This window comes from Embiotoca jacksoni, unplaced genomic scaffold (genome assembly GCF_022577435.1).
Source record: "Embiotoca jacksoni isolate LCO1_2020_lvr unplaced genomic scaffold, fEmbJac1.0.p SCAF_23, whole genome shotgun sequence".
NCBI classification, from domain to species: domain Eukaryota; kingdom Metazoa; phylum Chordata; class Actinopteri; family Embiotocidae; genus Embiotoca; species Embiotoca jacksoni.
Window position 1 is genome coordinate 7,092,184 of NW_027185374.1, and position 14,940 is coordinate 7,107,123.

Sequence of the window (14,940 nt, forward strand, 5' to 3'; positions counted from 1 at the left end):
AGATTACCTGCTTGGTCACTTTTTAATGTGTGGAATTGTCAATTTGTTGTAGTATTGGTTATTGTATTGTGTTCTAATTAAACCTGTTGTTGTAAATGTAATTCGGGGTGGATATTTCTTGTCTGTGCAGACGAGTGATAGATTAACCAGTCTCCTCACCGAACCTGGATTAGATTTGATAATTCCCCTCTTTTCTGTCTATTCTGCACTGTCTCTAAAGCAACAGCTGCACACACAACAGTCCTTGTTAGTTGCCCTTATTGAGGTTTCTTCTGGGTTTTTTTTTTCTAGTTAAAGGGTTTTTGGGGAGGATTTTTTTTTCTTATCTAGATTTAAAGTCTAAGGACAGAGTGTATGATATGATGTATCTATTGTAAAGCCTTTTGAGGCAATTTAATGATATTGATATACAATGTCATATAATAATTGATATATAATAATGATTGACCTGACTTTTTAATTTCGTTAATATGGCTGTGGTGGTGCAACTTTTAACACCCACAGGAAATTACTTTTCTTTCAAGATCACTGTTGTAACTCTGTGTGTCTGTTGTCTTTGTCTCCACAGGAGGGCGCTGCAGCTCTGAACACATGCATCACGGGTTTAGGATCAAGGTTTTGTCAGGATGAATGGCTTTTTTTCTTACTTAATGCATCTCATCAGTCCAGTTTCAAAAAGTGTACATTACTGTAACAAGACAGGAACCTGAGGGAACACTGTGCTGCCTGATCACTATACCAGAACAATTTTAATCTACCTTAACATCTGCTTTTGACTGGACTGAATCAAATCTTGAGAGTTAATTTAGAAGAGTTCACAGTTGGGGTGGAAACTTTTGCACAGCTCCGGTGTTTTCCTGAATTGTTCACTTGAATGTTCATCCAACTGAAAAGGTCACGCCATATGATTTTCAGCAATTTCATGCTCATTAAGTTTTCAGTGCCCATTTGTTGTTCCACCTTGTCACTTTTTCATCAGAGCAGTGCTTTAGCATCACTGCACTTCTCCCGCTCTGCATGGGGCTGATTGAACTTAACCATGCCAGGAAACTACAGCGCACAGGGCAACGTGATCTCTGCTCGAATAGAAAGTACTCTTTATGAAGTCAGGCTTCTTCTTGAGTTTAATATGACAGCCGACATCAGCCTGCCACATACACACACTCATGTAGTGGATAATACAAGAAGCCATCCTGTTTGGAATCATATTTTTTTTTATTGTTTCTCCTTAAAATGAGTTTTGGGGATTTTGTTTTGGTACGTAATGAATATTATCGAAGGAGGGATCTAAAAGGTGGAACATCAACTACAACACACAACCGCAAACACATGTGGAAACAGACTCAGTGACGCACATTCAAAGACACCAAACACAGTTTCCCTCTTACAACGCACGCTCGCCGATCACACACTCGGCAGCTTCTTTGTGCAGTGACGGAGAGAAAACGTCGACAGTAAACATAGGCATTCACAATATGCAGGTACCAGCATGCAACAAACGGAGCTACAACTACGCTGCGGCCTCTGAACAAGCTAAAAATGCACTCAAGCTTTCACACTATCATCAGAAAAAAAAATGACAGTGCTGTAAAACACAGTACAGCTGATTTACTCAAACATGTTAAAAGAAATGCTGAAAATTCCAGAAGAGGAAAGTCTATATTTTGCAGTATGAAGTGATTGATTGATCATTTGTTTGGACTCGATAGCATGGACATACAATATTTCCCTGCAATGTTAACCTCAAATCTGTGTTAAAAGAGTAAATGGTTACATTTGTGTCAATAACAAATCTGAAAATACTGGCTGGGTGATTTCATGGGGCTTTTGTAGCTGGACGTGTCCTGCGGTGCGCTCTGACTGCTGGTGGTTCTTTGCAGGTTTAAGGTGAAGGACGGGTTTTTCTTCCTCATCTCTGCCTTGCTGCTGCCCTTCGCCTGAGGTGGGTTCCGTGCGGCCACGGGCCCGCTGTTGGCAGGCACCGTGGACGTGGACTTAGCTGCCTCAGAAGACCCAGTCTTTCTTGTGAGGGGGCTCAGATAGATCTGCATAGTCACTAAGTGAAGTGGTAGAATGAGGTGAGGAGGGTGAGAGAAGGGCCAGAGTGGAGGTTGGTGGATAGGAAAGGAGCGTTGTGACAGAGGTCAAAGGGCAAAAGACAAAAATATGGGGTGCAAGGGGTGAGGGAGGGCACACAAGTCATGGTGAGATGTGAAAAATGAAGGATGAACATAAAATAGGAGCTCAAACACAATTCTCTCAACATCCCATTGCAGTACTTGAGTATTTCATTTCTTTTCAGGGACGAAGCGTACCTTTGCAGTGCGTCACACGCCTTGTCCCTGCACAAGAGTAACACAGACGGGTCACGTTAATTTACATGCAGCAAACAGCTGCCAGTCTGTGGCTTAAACCTTTCTGCTATTTACGCAGCAGCTATCTTATGCTCCTGTTATGAATGCTGCCAGATAGAGCATGAAAAAAAGAGAAAGTGCTCTCTTACCTACACTTACTGCAGCCTCCTTGGACTTGCCGCTGGTATATTGAGGAACGCGAAAGAAGAAGTACCAGAGACGGCAGAGGACATGAAAAGGAGAAACATACAGAGGAGGAGATGCAGTGACAGAAATAGAAAGTCAGTAAATGTGAGGAAGATTTCAGCAGAATAAAGGGTGTTGCACTGACACATCAGTTGGAGGTTGACTGAACAGTTAAAGGTCCCGTGTGCCTGCTCTGGGGTTGTCGTGTTGCTCTGGTTCAAGGTGCTTTCACATGAAATAGAATGTTTGAGGGTGAAAATAACCTCAATTTAATTTTAGAGATTTGATTGTGAGCTGATCGGTCAGGAATCGACCCAAGATCAATGGAAATTTATGTGCCCTGGTTTGCAAGAAAAAACAATTGACATTTACAGTAACTCAGAAATATTTTGGTGGTAAGACTTTATTATGAAACTATTTAAAAAAAAATATTCTTAAAAACTGATATATTGTTATATACGTACATTTTATTATACAGCCCTGTACTCCCATAATCTGTATACAAAAGTTGACTGAGCTTCTGGGTTGGAAAAGTGAGGCCAATGAGGTAGTGCTTAAACTGCATTACCAATGACGGCCACTAGCTGGCTTCAAAAAGGCTCTGGCTGGATAGACTCCCATTCAACTTCTCTCATGAAATACAAAGTCAATGTCTTTTTTCCACAAGTCATTCTAATGTCATTCGCTAAAGTCACTTCTTATTAGTTTTCTGGTGCTCAAGCCTAAAATAATCCCATCATTAATTAGACACTAGGCCTCAAAAACGGTATGTTTGGGGGGGTGTCTATTTGATTGACAGGCCTATGGTCTGTCACGTTTTTATGGCATAATGTTCCCGATTTCTCAATCAAATCAAGTCCCTAGCTCATCCAAATATGGTCACTTCTGGCTCCAAAGTAGCAAGATGGCGAGGGCCAAAATGCCGAACTCGAAGCTTCAGAATGGCAGTTCACTAACCAATGGGTGATGTCACAGTTGCACCTTGATCAGCATGGAATAAACCCGTCAGTTTACTAGAGCATACCGTGTCATTGTCACATTTTGCCTCACTTAGGCATGAAAAAGTACAGTATACCCATGTATGACCAGGGTTGAAGTGGCAGGTCATGTGACAAAGTACAAAGGCAGATGAAGTCCACATGAGAATGAGGTTTGGGGTGATTGGTCTGAAACGACACATGACTTTCTTCCAGGAGAGCAGTGTTTGACTCTGAAAAAGCAAAAGTCATTGTGGACTTCTTCTGCGTGATGTATGAAATGTAAAATTACTTATTTGAACCCAAACCATGATCTTTACCTGGCAGTGACACTGTACCATTTAGCTGACTGACAGGTGTATTACATGCTTTAGCATTATACTGGGTTGAATGATGGACAGCGACTCAACACCAGAGTCTTTTAAGTTAAATTGGAGATTTAGAAATAGCTCCTTACCCTTCCTGATGTTTCATATAGGTGGAGGCTGCAGAAGTTGGCCGAGATCTAGGGGTCTTACATGGACTGTCCTTCACACTACTTGCTGGGCTCTTCACACCACTGGGAAAAAGAAAATGTGAGGTCAAGGATTTTTTTTTTTCTTTCTTGTCCATGTTTCTGATGTAACCACTCGAGAAAAGGTAGAAAAGACAGCAACTGAACGCAACAAGTAATAAAGACGAAAAGCAAACGAAGTGGACAGCGAATGAGGAGAAAGGAAGACGGAAGGTAAAATGAGATTAAATGGTGCACAAAAAACGTGACGTGAGTGGAGAGAAATGAAGCAGCGTTGCTAATGATGACTGTGATGGTGATTGTGCTTCTAATAATGAATGGACAGCCTCATGTGAATGGAGATTTACCTCTCTCTGCAATTATATCAGCATACCCCAGATGTAGCAGCAGCACATTAAGGTATAGAGAGGCCCGATCATGCTCTCTGACTAATGCTATCTAATGCCAGTATCATTTGAAAGGTAATTGAGAGGAAGAGATATGCAGGAAATGGTTCGCTGCTTAATTGCTTTGAAATAAAGGTAAGTATTGGAATAATCACTGAGCATCCATGTGTGCTGTTTCTTAGATAATGGAGGGTGTCTGCGGATTTCTTTTGCACGTCTGATAATGAGAAAAAAAGCTTTAGATCCAACAGTGAAGCTTCAACGTCAGCTGTGGTAGTTTTCCTGTTTGTTTCCATGATTGATAAAGAAATCATTCATAATTTTTCAGCTTTGTATGCGCTGTACAAAACTGGAAAAGGATCATGTGTTTTGTCTCGTTTTGTCTCAAACATGCTTGGAAAATACATGATTTGCTACAACTTTTCTAAAAATGAAAGTGATTTTGTATAATCTAAGTGCATCTTAAAATGCCATGAAATCTCATGAAATGTGTCTCCAGCTTCCTGGCCGCATGCGGAGCAGCACAGTGTGTTATACTACCTCAGAGGTGGTGTTGGGCTGTAGTTCCTGGCTGTGGAGCTGGAGGACAGTGTTGAGCTCTTCTTCACAGAAGCAGTGCTGGAGGTCACTATGGGCGGTCTGGAGGGCAGAGTGAGAGACACTGGCCTGGCTGTGGACACACACACACACACACACACACACACACACACACACACACACACACACACAAGAGGAGGAGTTTTAATCTTAATTGTGTGGCCTGAGTTTCTGGTCATTGTTGTGACTGTTCTGATTGCTTTCTGCACAAATAATGACTCCGTTTGGAGAAATGAAATAGCTGAATTGGGTTTGCATTTCTTTGTGTATTAGACCATGCATACTAAACACATTGACTAGATCTGTTAAATTCTTGAAGTATCAGAACCCATTAGTCAACATATATATTAAAATCATTAATCAGTATCTTTTGCTTCTCAGCTATAAGGATTTATAGCTTTTCTTTGTTTTGAGTAAGTGCTTACTGAATGTCTGTTAGTCAACAAGAGGAGCAATTTCAGGACATGAAAGATTTTAGTCAAGTGTAATAGTTTTCACTTCGTCTGACATTTTATAGTCCAAAAAATTGGTCAAGAAAACCAATCACTAAGCTTTTCTGCATTATGTAACATGAAAATACTAATCTTTTAAGGCTTCACCAATATTGCCTAATTATATAGTCAAGTTCTCGTAGTTGCACTTGAGATACAATGAACGACACTGGTATGATACGTTTTTATCAAAAATCCCATAAAGTCAATGTCCTCTTTTGAATGACATATCTTAAATCCTTCAACTGACATGTGGATGATGACAATAGCTCACACACACAAATGTTTGCTCACCTTTTGCGCCCGAGGCTCTTCTGCCGGCAGCCGCCTGGTGCTCCTCAGAGATGTTGAGCCTCTTGAGGACATCAGCCAGAGCCATCTTCAGCAGCTGGATTTCATCTTCCTGCATCTGCATCCTCTGCTCCAGGTAGGTCAGCCGGTCGGCCACATCCAGACCGCTGGCTGCTGAGCTGCGGTCATCTGTGGGAAGAAGAGTGAGAAAGTGTGAGAAGGAAGGAAGGAAGGAAGGAAGAAAGGAAGGAAAGAACTAATGAGTGAAGGAGAGGAAGCAGGAAGAAAAAGAAAGAAAGAAAGAACAGTAGATATAGACTAACGGGTTTTGCAAGGACACAGATTATGTTGTTTTGCTTTTCATTACATAACTGATAATATGCGTTAAAGGTAGAGCTCCATTACAAAACACAAATCCACTGAATATTTTCTAGCCTCCAAACCAAGTTTAAAGATGTTTAGACATGCAGATTAAAAAGCACAAAACAAAGAGCCAGCCCACAAAAACAGATCTAAAGACCTTGTTAACCAGCTGATGCTTCAGAGGGTGATGTGATACATAACCACATAAACAGAGAGGCGGGGAAAGATGGCAAGAAAGAAATATGCATGCAGTCAGCTATTTGACATCCACTCTTGATGCCGATAGAACAGAAATCAGGCTAATGAGGTCACGGCACAGCTGGACACAGCAGATCATCAGCTGTCATTACAGAACAGCATGTAAACAAAGCACTTCCGTCAATAACACGCAACAATATCTCTTCAATCAAGTTCTACTAGACTCTTCTTTCTGTTGCTGCAGACAATCACCAGTGCAACACAACAACAACAAGGGATCAGAGGTGGATACCGTGGGAGCCACTGGACGGTGAAGAGTTGTCAGGCTGCCTCTGCTGGCCAGGTGGGCCTTCCTCCACCACCCTGGACGTCTTCCTCCTCTTCCTCTCCTCTTGCGAGCACACTCTTTCACCCCTCTTTCCTCCCCTGTCTCCAGTCACACAGGCTGGCTCTCCCTCCATCTGATTTTCCTCCACTTGCTGGTGTCCACTAAGATCTCATCTCCTTTGCTCCACTTATGTCACACAAACACACACACACACACACACACACACACACACACACATAAATACACTCTCACAGATCAGCCTCTCTGGTGCCTTGTCCGCTTCTGTTTACAGCATCCAAATGGTAAAGTATCTGCAGCAGGGAGGTGATGGTGTTTCAATCCTTTCGTTTCCTTGGTGGTTTGCCTGGCTGGCACGCTCTGGGATGCGGTGATGTGTATGACAAAGCTTTAAGCCCTTTACTCTGTGCGTGTATATAAAGGTGGGGGTGGGGTTGATAATGCTTAAAAACTCAGCAGTCGTTCAATTCAGCCTAAATTGTCTGTGCGCGTGTGTGTGCCTGGACATACATGTGTGTGTGTGTGTGTGTGTGTGTGTGTGTGTGTGTGTGTGTGTGTGTGTGTGTGTGTGTGTTTGTGCATGCAGAGTACAATGTTAATCCCACAGACTGAGCCTCTTTGACCCCGCCCCCACACATAAACCCCATGTCACTATGAGATGGAGACACAGAGAGGAAGCAGCAGAAATAAATCTGAAACATGGCCTGTTCCCGTGTTGTGCAGCAGTAAATGTCCACTGAGTTGCAGAGGTCATAGAGCAGTCTCCCTGAGTAATACTGAATATGAGGTAGAGGCATGCTTGTAGGTTCACAGTGAACACAAGGCTCATAAAACACTCAAAACAGGAATAAGATGAAGTGACTTATGAGAAGGAGCAATATTTCCCCGCAGTTTTCAGCCAAAACCTTTGACAAACAGTCAGATTAAGTTTTATAATCCCGGTCCATAAACTGATTCCTAACGGGAGGTAGCTTACTTGTACTACAGGGGGTACTTCTCGAGTTGCCTGGGGGTATCTGGCTAGATTGTGAAGAAGCTCACCTAATTTGATTAAATAGACATTTCTGTTTGATTGCAAAGTACATTATTGTGATGCGTTACTGGCCCTGACACCACGTTGTGTGTGACAACTAGTTGGCTTGAGATGCTGAATCTTTAAAGCTAAATAGAACATTAATAGTTAAAATTAATAGACATGGTAAATATGATGAATAGGCCTTCGTTGTTGAAATAGAAAAGCAATGATTCAATTTGCTATAAAAAAAAATGGCTGAAATTTTAGCTAAAAGTTTAGATATGAATAGTAGAAATGTCTAAAAAAAGAGTAATACAGAAGATAATCATTTTGAATGTTTAGCTAAAGCGAATGAATAATTGCTGAAATAACTAAAAGCAAAATGTCTAATATTTTTCTTGGCTAAAAGTGAAAGGTTTGAAATCATTAGCTGGCTTAGTTAAAAGGTTTAGAGATAAATTAGAGGAAGCAATGGATAAACAGCTTAAATTAATGGTTTTAATATAAGTGACGGCTAAAAATAAATTATGGTTAAGTTTGAACAGTTATGATAAAATGCACAAGGTTATGGATAAATAGTTGCTGTCAGATGAAAATAAAATTAACATCCACTACTACAGGCACCATCATTAGTTAAATATTATGCTGTTAAAAATAACTTTAAAGTTACAGTGTAGGACTTTTACATATAAATGAACATCTGTCACATTCAGTGCTGATAAAACACGCACAAGAGTTTTTTTAAATCTGGTGTCTGGTGAATGAATACTAGGCAGGCTCTACGACCAGATCACTCACACCAGAGACTTACGTTGGTTATCGGCTCATTTATGCTTCAGCTCTTTACTAACTAGAATGACAAATCAATGATTCAACCGTGCTGCTCTACTGGACTTTCCAGATTTCATTGTACTGAATGGATGAAATTTGAATAGAGAAACAAGTTATTTTTGTGGGGGTTGTAACTCTCAGAACAGTTATCTAGTCTTGTACCCGAGTGACCCTGTTTTTGTATTTACTCTCACAGGCAGAAGGGGGAGAGAAAATTTCTGCACTGCATGTTTAAATCAGCATGTTCAGGTCTTGATGACTGGTGCTGAATAAACCCCCATCAATGTCTGTGCTGTAAAATATGTCCCTCAATGTTCAAACTCTTTGTGTTCCAACCCAGACTCTCAGTCTGATCATTCAAGCATGCAGCCAGCAGTAATCCGTCTCTCATGGAGAGTTGTGATTCTGTGTAGGCCTGTGATCTTCTGTTTCTCCTCTCGTCCTGGCCTTGACATCATCCTCGTGCCACCTCCACACACCCCATATTAGATTGGGATTAGAATAGCACATAATCCGAGTGCTGTAAAAGGGAATTAGCAGCCCAAAGCTCAGGCTACATCCACACTCTCTTGTCTGTGCTCTAACTCGGCCATACAAAGACCAGGCAGGATCCCTGGATGCCGTTTATGCAAATGTCAAAACACATACAAATACGTGCATTAAAGTCTGTGTATGTGTCTCCCTCACACACACACACACACACACACACACACACACACACACACACACACACACACACACATTCACACACTGCTGAGACAGCACCAGCAGTTTTAAAATTCATGAACGTATTATACATTTTAGCAAAATGAAAATACATTATGGTGTAGCTGCAGCATGGAGAGCCGTTGGAGTGTTTTAATCTCCGTCCACAGATGGTGTTTCTTGAATGAAGGAACAGCATCTGTCTGCTCATATCAGCACCCCGCATGCTGACACACACAGGCCACGTGTGCACAAGCAATCCTTCACATATTACTCCACTGATACTAATATCCCCGAGGGGACAAGGCATTTCCCTAAATCGCCTCAGCTGAGACACATTCCTCAGCGCCCACAATTTGACCATGAGGCATGCGAGAAGTTCGATATTCGGGATTAGTGTTCAGGTTTATCTTGTTTTAGAGCGAATAATGCCAATGTCAACAATCCAACAGCTCAGAAAAATTGCTTTTCAATGAGATTATGCGACAGATTTTTTTTCGAAGGGTTTTATAGTATATATATATTAAAAAAAAAAAGAAAAAAAAATTGGACCAAAAATTGGCATGAAAAGATTTTGTGTGATTATTATTATTTTTATTTTTATAGTAGGAGCAGCAAACAATCTTATCTGAAGTTCTACATAAAAATGTTCTATATTACGCTCTATTACAGACACCTGTTGAGTTGTTTAGTCTTTTTTTTTTATTCAGTGGAGGATTCTTCATCTATTTTTCTGGAGATTGATCAAAAGTGAAATGAGAAACTCTAAACTTGCAAATCATACATATACACAGTTACATACGTTGCAGGAAGTTATCTATTTTTGTTGGTTTGCAATTAAAGATGTTTGCTATTCATACACCACACGACATACACAAGACTTTAAAGGGCCTTGTTCAGTTTTGTTGATCACTTCTAGTACTTGTACCCCTCTGAGAATCTGTTTTGAGCATCACAAACAAAATGAAACAAACTCGTCCACAGTCCAAAGAAAACCAAAAACCATCTGCATGGTGCACGATGTGAGAGCTTATCTTTGTGTATTTTGGGTGAACTGACCCTCTGTCATGTAAACTCTACCTGTCATGAAGTCGGTGTCTGGTGCCAGCAGGGAGTCGCTGTGGTAGCTCTCCTTCAGCGAGGGTCTCCTCAGCAGGCCGTGGGCCGTCTCCTCCATCCCCAGGCCGTGGGCCGTCTCCTCCATCCCCAGGCCATGGTCCACCAGCTCCTCCATGTGTGCGTCCCCCACCGCTGTGCCCGTTGCCATGGCCCTGACGGAGTGTGTGTGCGTGATCCTGCCTGCTCTTACTTCACTGCTGAGATAATTCACCTTCCTTAAAGCAACAGTTGCCTCCACCTCCTGCTTTCCCTCCTTCCCTCCCTCCATCCCTCCCTCCCTCCCTGTCTCCTGCTGTTCAGTGAGGAGTGTGTGGAGGGCGCAGAAGGAGGGTGATGTCACTCAGAGGACAGATTAAGGACATGGTAAACCATTTGAAGCTCAAGGAAGGACATGGGAGTTGGAATCTCTCCTGTGTGTGTGTGTGTGTGTGTGTGTGTGTGTGTGTGTGTGTGTGTGTGTGTGTGTGTGTGTGTGTGTGTGTATGTGTGTGTGTGTGTGTGTGTGTGTGTGTGTGTGTGTGTGTGCGTGCGCGTGTGTGTGTTTTTCAGGGGTCAAGGAGGCTGTAAACAGGGAACACATTTTCACATTAAAGGCCTTTAAATTAACTTCCTGAAAGATAAGTTGCTTAACTCTTCTCTACAAACAAACAGCTATAGTTACTGCTTCAAGGAGGAAAAAGATGAGGAAAAATTACTGACCTGTGAGCAGAAGAGAAACACACTCCTGACAAAAATAAAATCACACACAGCAGGGTGGGGCCATGCATTTTGCTGTTGCATGCAAAGTTGCAGGCAAGCATTTCTTCAAAAGCGCTTACATCAGGCTACCATCCGGTGTGGCCAGCCCTGGTGTACCGTAAGGATGATGAGATTCAGAGATTAGGGAGCAGAACTTGATTAATTACAGTCATCAAGAGGACAATAAGCCGGACGTGGTAATTAGACCAACAGAGAAAGAAACTGGAGCAGATGAAAAGCTATTTAGGCGATTGTGTTTGGGTGTCCCTCAGTGTAAGCTGCGTTTCTGTCTATTTTACATTTGCAGGATTGATTCCTTCTCTAGCAGATGCTTCCCTTTGCTGATCTGTCAAAGTTTTCTGGCATCACAAAGAAAGTCCTGCATTACCCTAACTGTTTTCACACTGCTACTATTTCACAAAATCATAAATTTAAATGAAAGTTAAAGCACTGTTGAGTTATTCTATTTGTGATCAAAAATAAATGGCACATGCTGTGTGATAAAAACACTTTTCTATTCTACTGATCCTCATGTTTTTTCCCCTTCATTCACTTCTCTTCACATTTCTTTTGTTGTTTCGCTCATCACACTTCCTGTTAAATCTGCATGCATTTCTGTGTTTGTTTGCTACTGTGTAAATGCTACGGAGGAAGAAACACTCAGACACTTTAAGTAAAATTAGCAATACTAGACTGGGAAAACACTCCATTACTAGGAAAAGTCCTGCATTGAATATGAATAAGTACAGGTAATTACGTATCCTCATTAAAATGTATTTAAAAATATCAAAAGTATTCATAAGGCTGCAAAATAACCTCAATGCATCTTCTACTGATGCATTGATGTGACAGTAAGCAGCATTTTACTGTTGTAGTTGGTTGTGATGGAGTTGGTATGAACCATTTTACATACTGCTGTGTTGTTTAATCTGGAATATTTTAGCACATTTTATAAATTCAACAAATACTTTGTATGTAAAATCTTAATCTGCAAAGTAACAAGTAACTCTAACTGTCAAATGAATACACAAGAGTAGAAGTAAACTTATATATTAAGTAACATTAAATGATGAAGTCCCTAAAATTTGTACTCAAGTACAGTAAATTGAGTAAATGTAAGCTGTATTCCTTTTCTGTGTACAAGTAAGAAACCAGAGAGGGAGACATACTGTATCTTTGTACATGTCTCTGTGAAAGTATTGTCTCTGGAATGAAAATAAAAGTACACTCATGTTCTATGATCCCACAAAAATTACCTTATAATATGTCATATTGCTGTTATCATTAATATTGCAATGATGGGAAAATAAGATCCAACAATAAATAATGATTTTAAAAACAACCACAGGTGAAAACATGAAAACTCAAGAATGATGTAAGTGGGAGATTTATAATTTATATTTAAATGATGATGCAGGAAAATTAACAGGATTCAGGGTTAGGAGTCAAACTGTGACCGTTATTGTTACCATTATTATTCACGACCTAACTATTGATTTGATTTTAATATGTACATCATACATGTAATATGTATGCATTTATCTGATTTTCAGTCTATCTATCAACCTACTCAACACGTGAGCACTAACAGAAGGTTGGATAGCATCTGGGGTAAAAAGTACTCAGGTAAAAGTGCAAAAGCAAGTCCAGGGTTAATACAAAAATAAGTACGTGTGGTCATGGTGAAAAAAACAGGCTTCTCACTTTCTCAAATTCTTCAATATGTTTCAGGGTAATTCTTTCTTCAGTTAAAGGCAAAACAAACAGCTTTATAAACAAAATGGTCTATTTCAAAGTGGAATAGTTTTAGAAATGTAAAAATCTTGTTGTAATATTATACTTAAAATCTTTTTCAATTTGTTTTCTTGGTTTCATGTAAATGAATTCTGACACATTTAGGATCTGGATGTGTTGTCCTGCATCCATCTCCCCCACCCTGAGGTTTTAATCCACTGCCTCGGTTTCTATGCACTACCAAGAGGCCACCAGTCTTGGAGCGGACCGCCACACTTGAGAGGCCTCTCGGGTCAAAATGTGCAGCTAGTTATATTATTATGACACACTAATCGTCCGCTCTGGCTGCTGTTATCCCTGTGTAACAGACACTAAGGCCCCGTGGTGTGGCGTGTATATGTGCTGAACATTCCTAATGCCCTGAGGCCTGAACAGGGATAAAGGCCAAAGGCAGATAATGACTCCGCTGCCAGAGGACATGCGAGGAGAGGGAAAAGAAACATGGACGAGGGACAGGAGAGGGCTGACACCTTTCTCCTGCTCTATTCAAATTAACAGGTGACCATGTCATGTTTGTCCTGATTGGTGTCTAAATGTGGAGGTCAAAGGACATGTTGGACCCTGACCTGTACATGGTGTCTCACTACTGACCTCCTGTGGACATTGTACATCATTACAGTTCATTGGTGGAGGACGTTTTATCAAGTTCCTATAGATCACATGCAGTGTGCTCACTAGAACATCCTCCAAAAAGGAAATGAGGTTTGTACATAGACTGAGTTAGCATTGAGGGATTACTGAACGGGCCCACTGGGCACAGGTCCAGGGACCCATGGAGTGACAGGGGCCCTGATCCAAAGCCTCTCTTTGAAGTGACTGTTGACATTTCTTTTTAGTCACGCAAACCACAACAAAGAGATGCAAATTGACTTAACCCAACCACTTTAAACTTTAAATGGCTAAAACTGTCCACAAGGGCACTCAAAAATACTCATAGCAAACTCAAATAAATTCAAAATGACTCAAAATAACTACGAAGACTGAAATGACTTAAAACAATGACAAGTTAAAACAATTCAAACTCACCCCAGAGACTTAAAATGATTCAAAACAATGACAACAACACTCAAAACAACTACCCAGACATTACAGATGACCAGAAAGTGACGCAAACCAACAAAAAATGGATGCAGAATGAATACGAAGACACAAAATGACTAAAAAGAGACAGAAAATTAAAATAGATGGATGCAGAGAGACACAAAATGACAAGAGAGATGCACAACAACCACTCAGAGATTTGAAACACATCCAGGTCATCTGTAATTGCTTTGTCTCTCTTTCAGTCTGTGTCTTGCTTCTGTAGGAGGGTGTGTGTGGGGGGGGGCTTTTTACAAATCTGTTCCTGGGGGCCTTTTAATTTATAATCCATCCATTAGAGTTAGATAAACTCGGAAAGGGGACTATAAACAGGGATTTTACCACAATTAACTTTTTAAGTTGACCGTTGAACTTACCTGCTCACTAAAAATGTGTGTGAAAGTTGTAATTGAGGTTCAAAATTTTTTAAATAAAGTCTCTTTTGACCCGTTAAGGTAAAAAAAGGAAAAAAGGAAAAACAAGAAGTGCGAAATAAAAACCCACACACAGAATTTTCACAAAGGACTTAAAATTTATAAATATTCTCTCAATGGAACATTAAATCAGTTGGGATGTTATATAATTCTTCCAAAATCCAAGAGATTTTCAGAGAGCATGACAAAGTGACAATAATCTGATACACACATTGCTTCTCTACTCCAAAAATATCTAGACTTTTTACTGTATATCCCCCTTTTTTCCCCGAAATATATCAAAATATATGTCAACAATAAGCATTAATACAGACCACACAGAAAGCTGAATCTCATGGGTTGTTCAGGTGCTTTTGTTTTGACTCACGGTGTGAACACACTTCCTGTATGGCGTCAGTAAAGGTTACTCAGTGTTTGACCCCGTCACTGTGGACGCCACGAGTACGCAGAAACTTCTCTCTCCTGAGTGCTGGCCTGGCCTTGTTGTCATGGTAACGAAGGATGCAACTGCGTCCATGCAA

The 14,940-nt window shown here is 40.8% G+C and overlaps 1 protein-coding gene across 1 annotated transcript; it reads right to left on the minus strand.

Annotated features, from left to right (window-relative positions):
- Positions 1-1,247: 1,247 nt before the first annotated feature.
- LOC138203717 (echinoderm microtubule-associated protein-like 1) lies at positions 1,248-10,538 on the minus strand. Its single transcript, XM_069158731.1, has 7 exons — positions 10,335-10,538; positions 5,800-5,985; positions 4,958-5,087; positions 3,975-4,076; positions 2,504-2,535; positions 2,316-2,342; positions 1,248-2,056 (listed from the first exon to the last, which is right to left on the minus strand). Exons 1-7 carry the CDS (start codon positions 10,519-10,521, stop codon positions 1,782-1,784), a joined length of 939 nt encoding a protein of 312 aa, XP_069014832.1. The 5' UTR covers positions 10,522-10,538; the 3' UTR covers positions 1,248-1,781.
- Between the last annotated feature and the right edge of the window lie 4,402 nt (positions 10,539-14,940).

Excerpts from the sequence above, each read along its gene's own strand:
- LOC138203717 (XM_069158731.1), bottom strand. The coding sequence starts at position 10,521 with ATGGCAACGGGCACAGCGGTGGGGGACGCACACATGGAGGAGCTGGTG. Across the intron at positions 4,077-4,957 it reads AGCCCAACACCACCTCTGAG|TGGTGTGAAGAGCCCAGCAA; the intron begins GTAGTATAACAC and ends TCTTTTTCCCAG. Across the intron at positions 2,536-3,974 it reads TATATGAAACATCAGGAAGG|CGGCAAGTCCAAGGAGGCTG; the intron begins GTAAGGAGCTAT and ends TCAATATACCAG.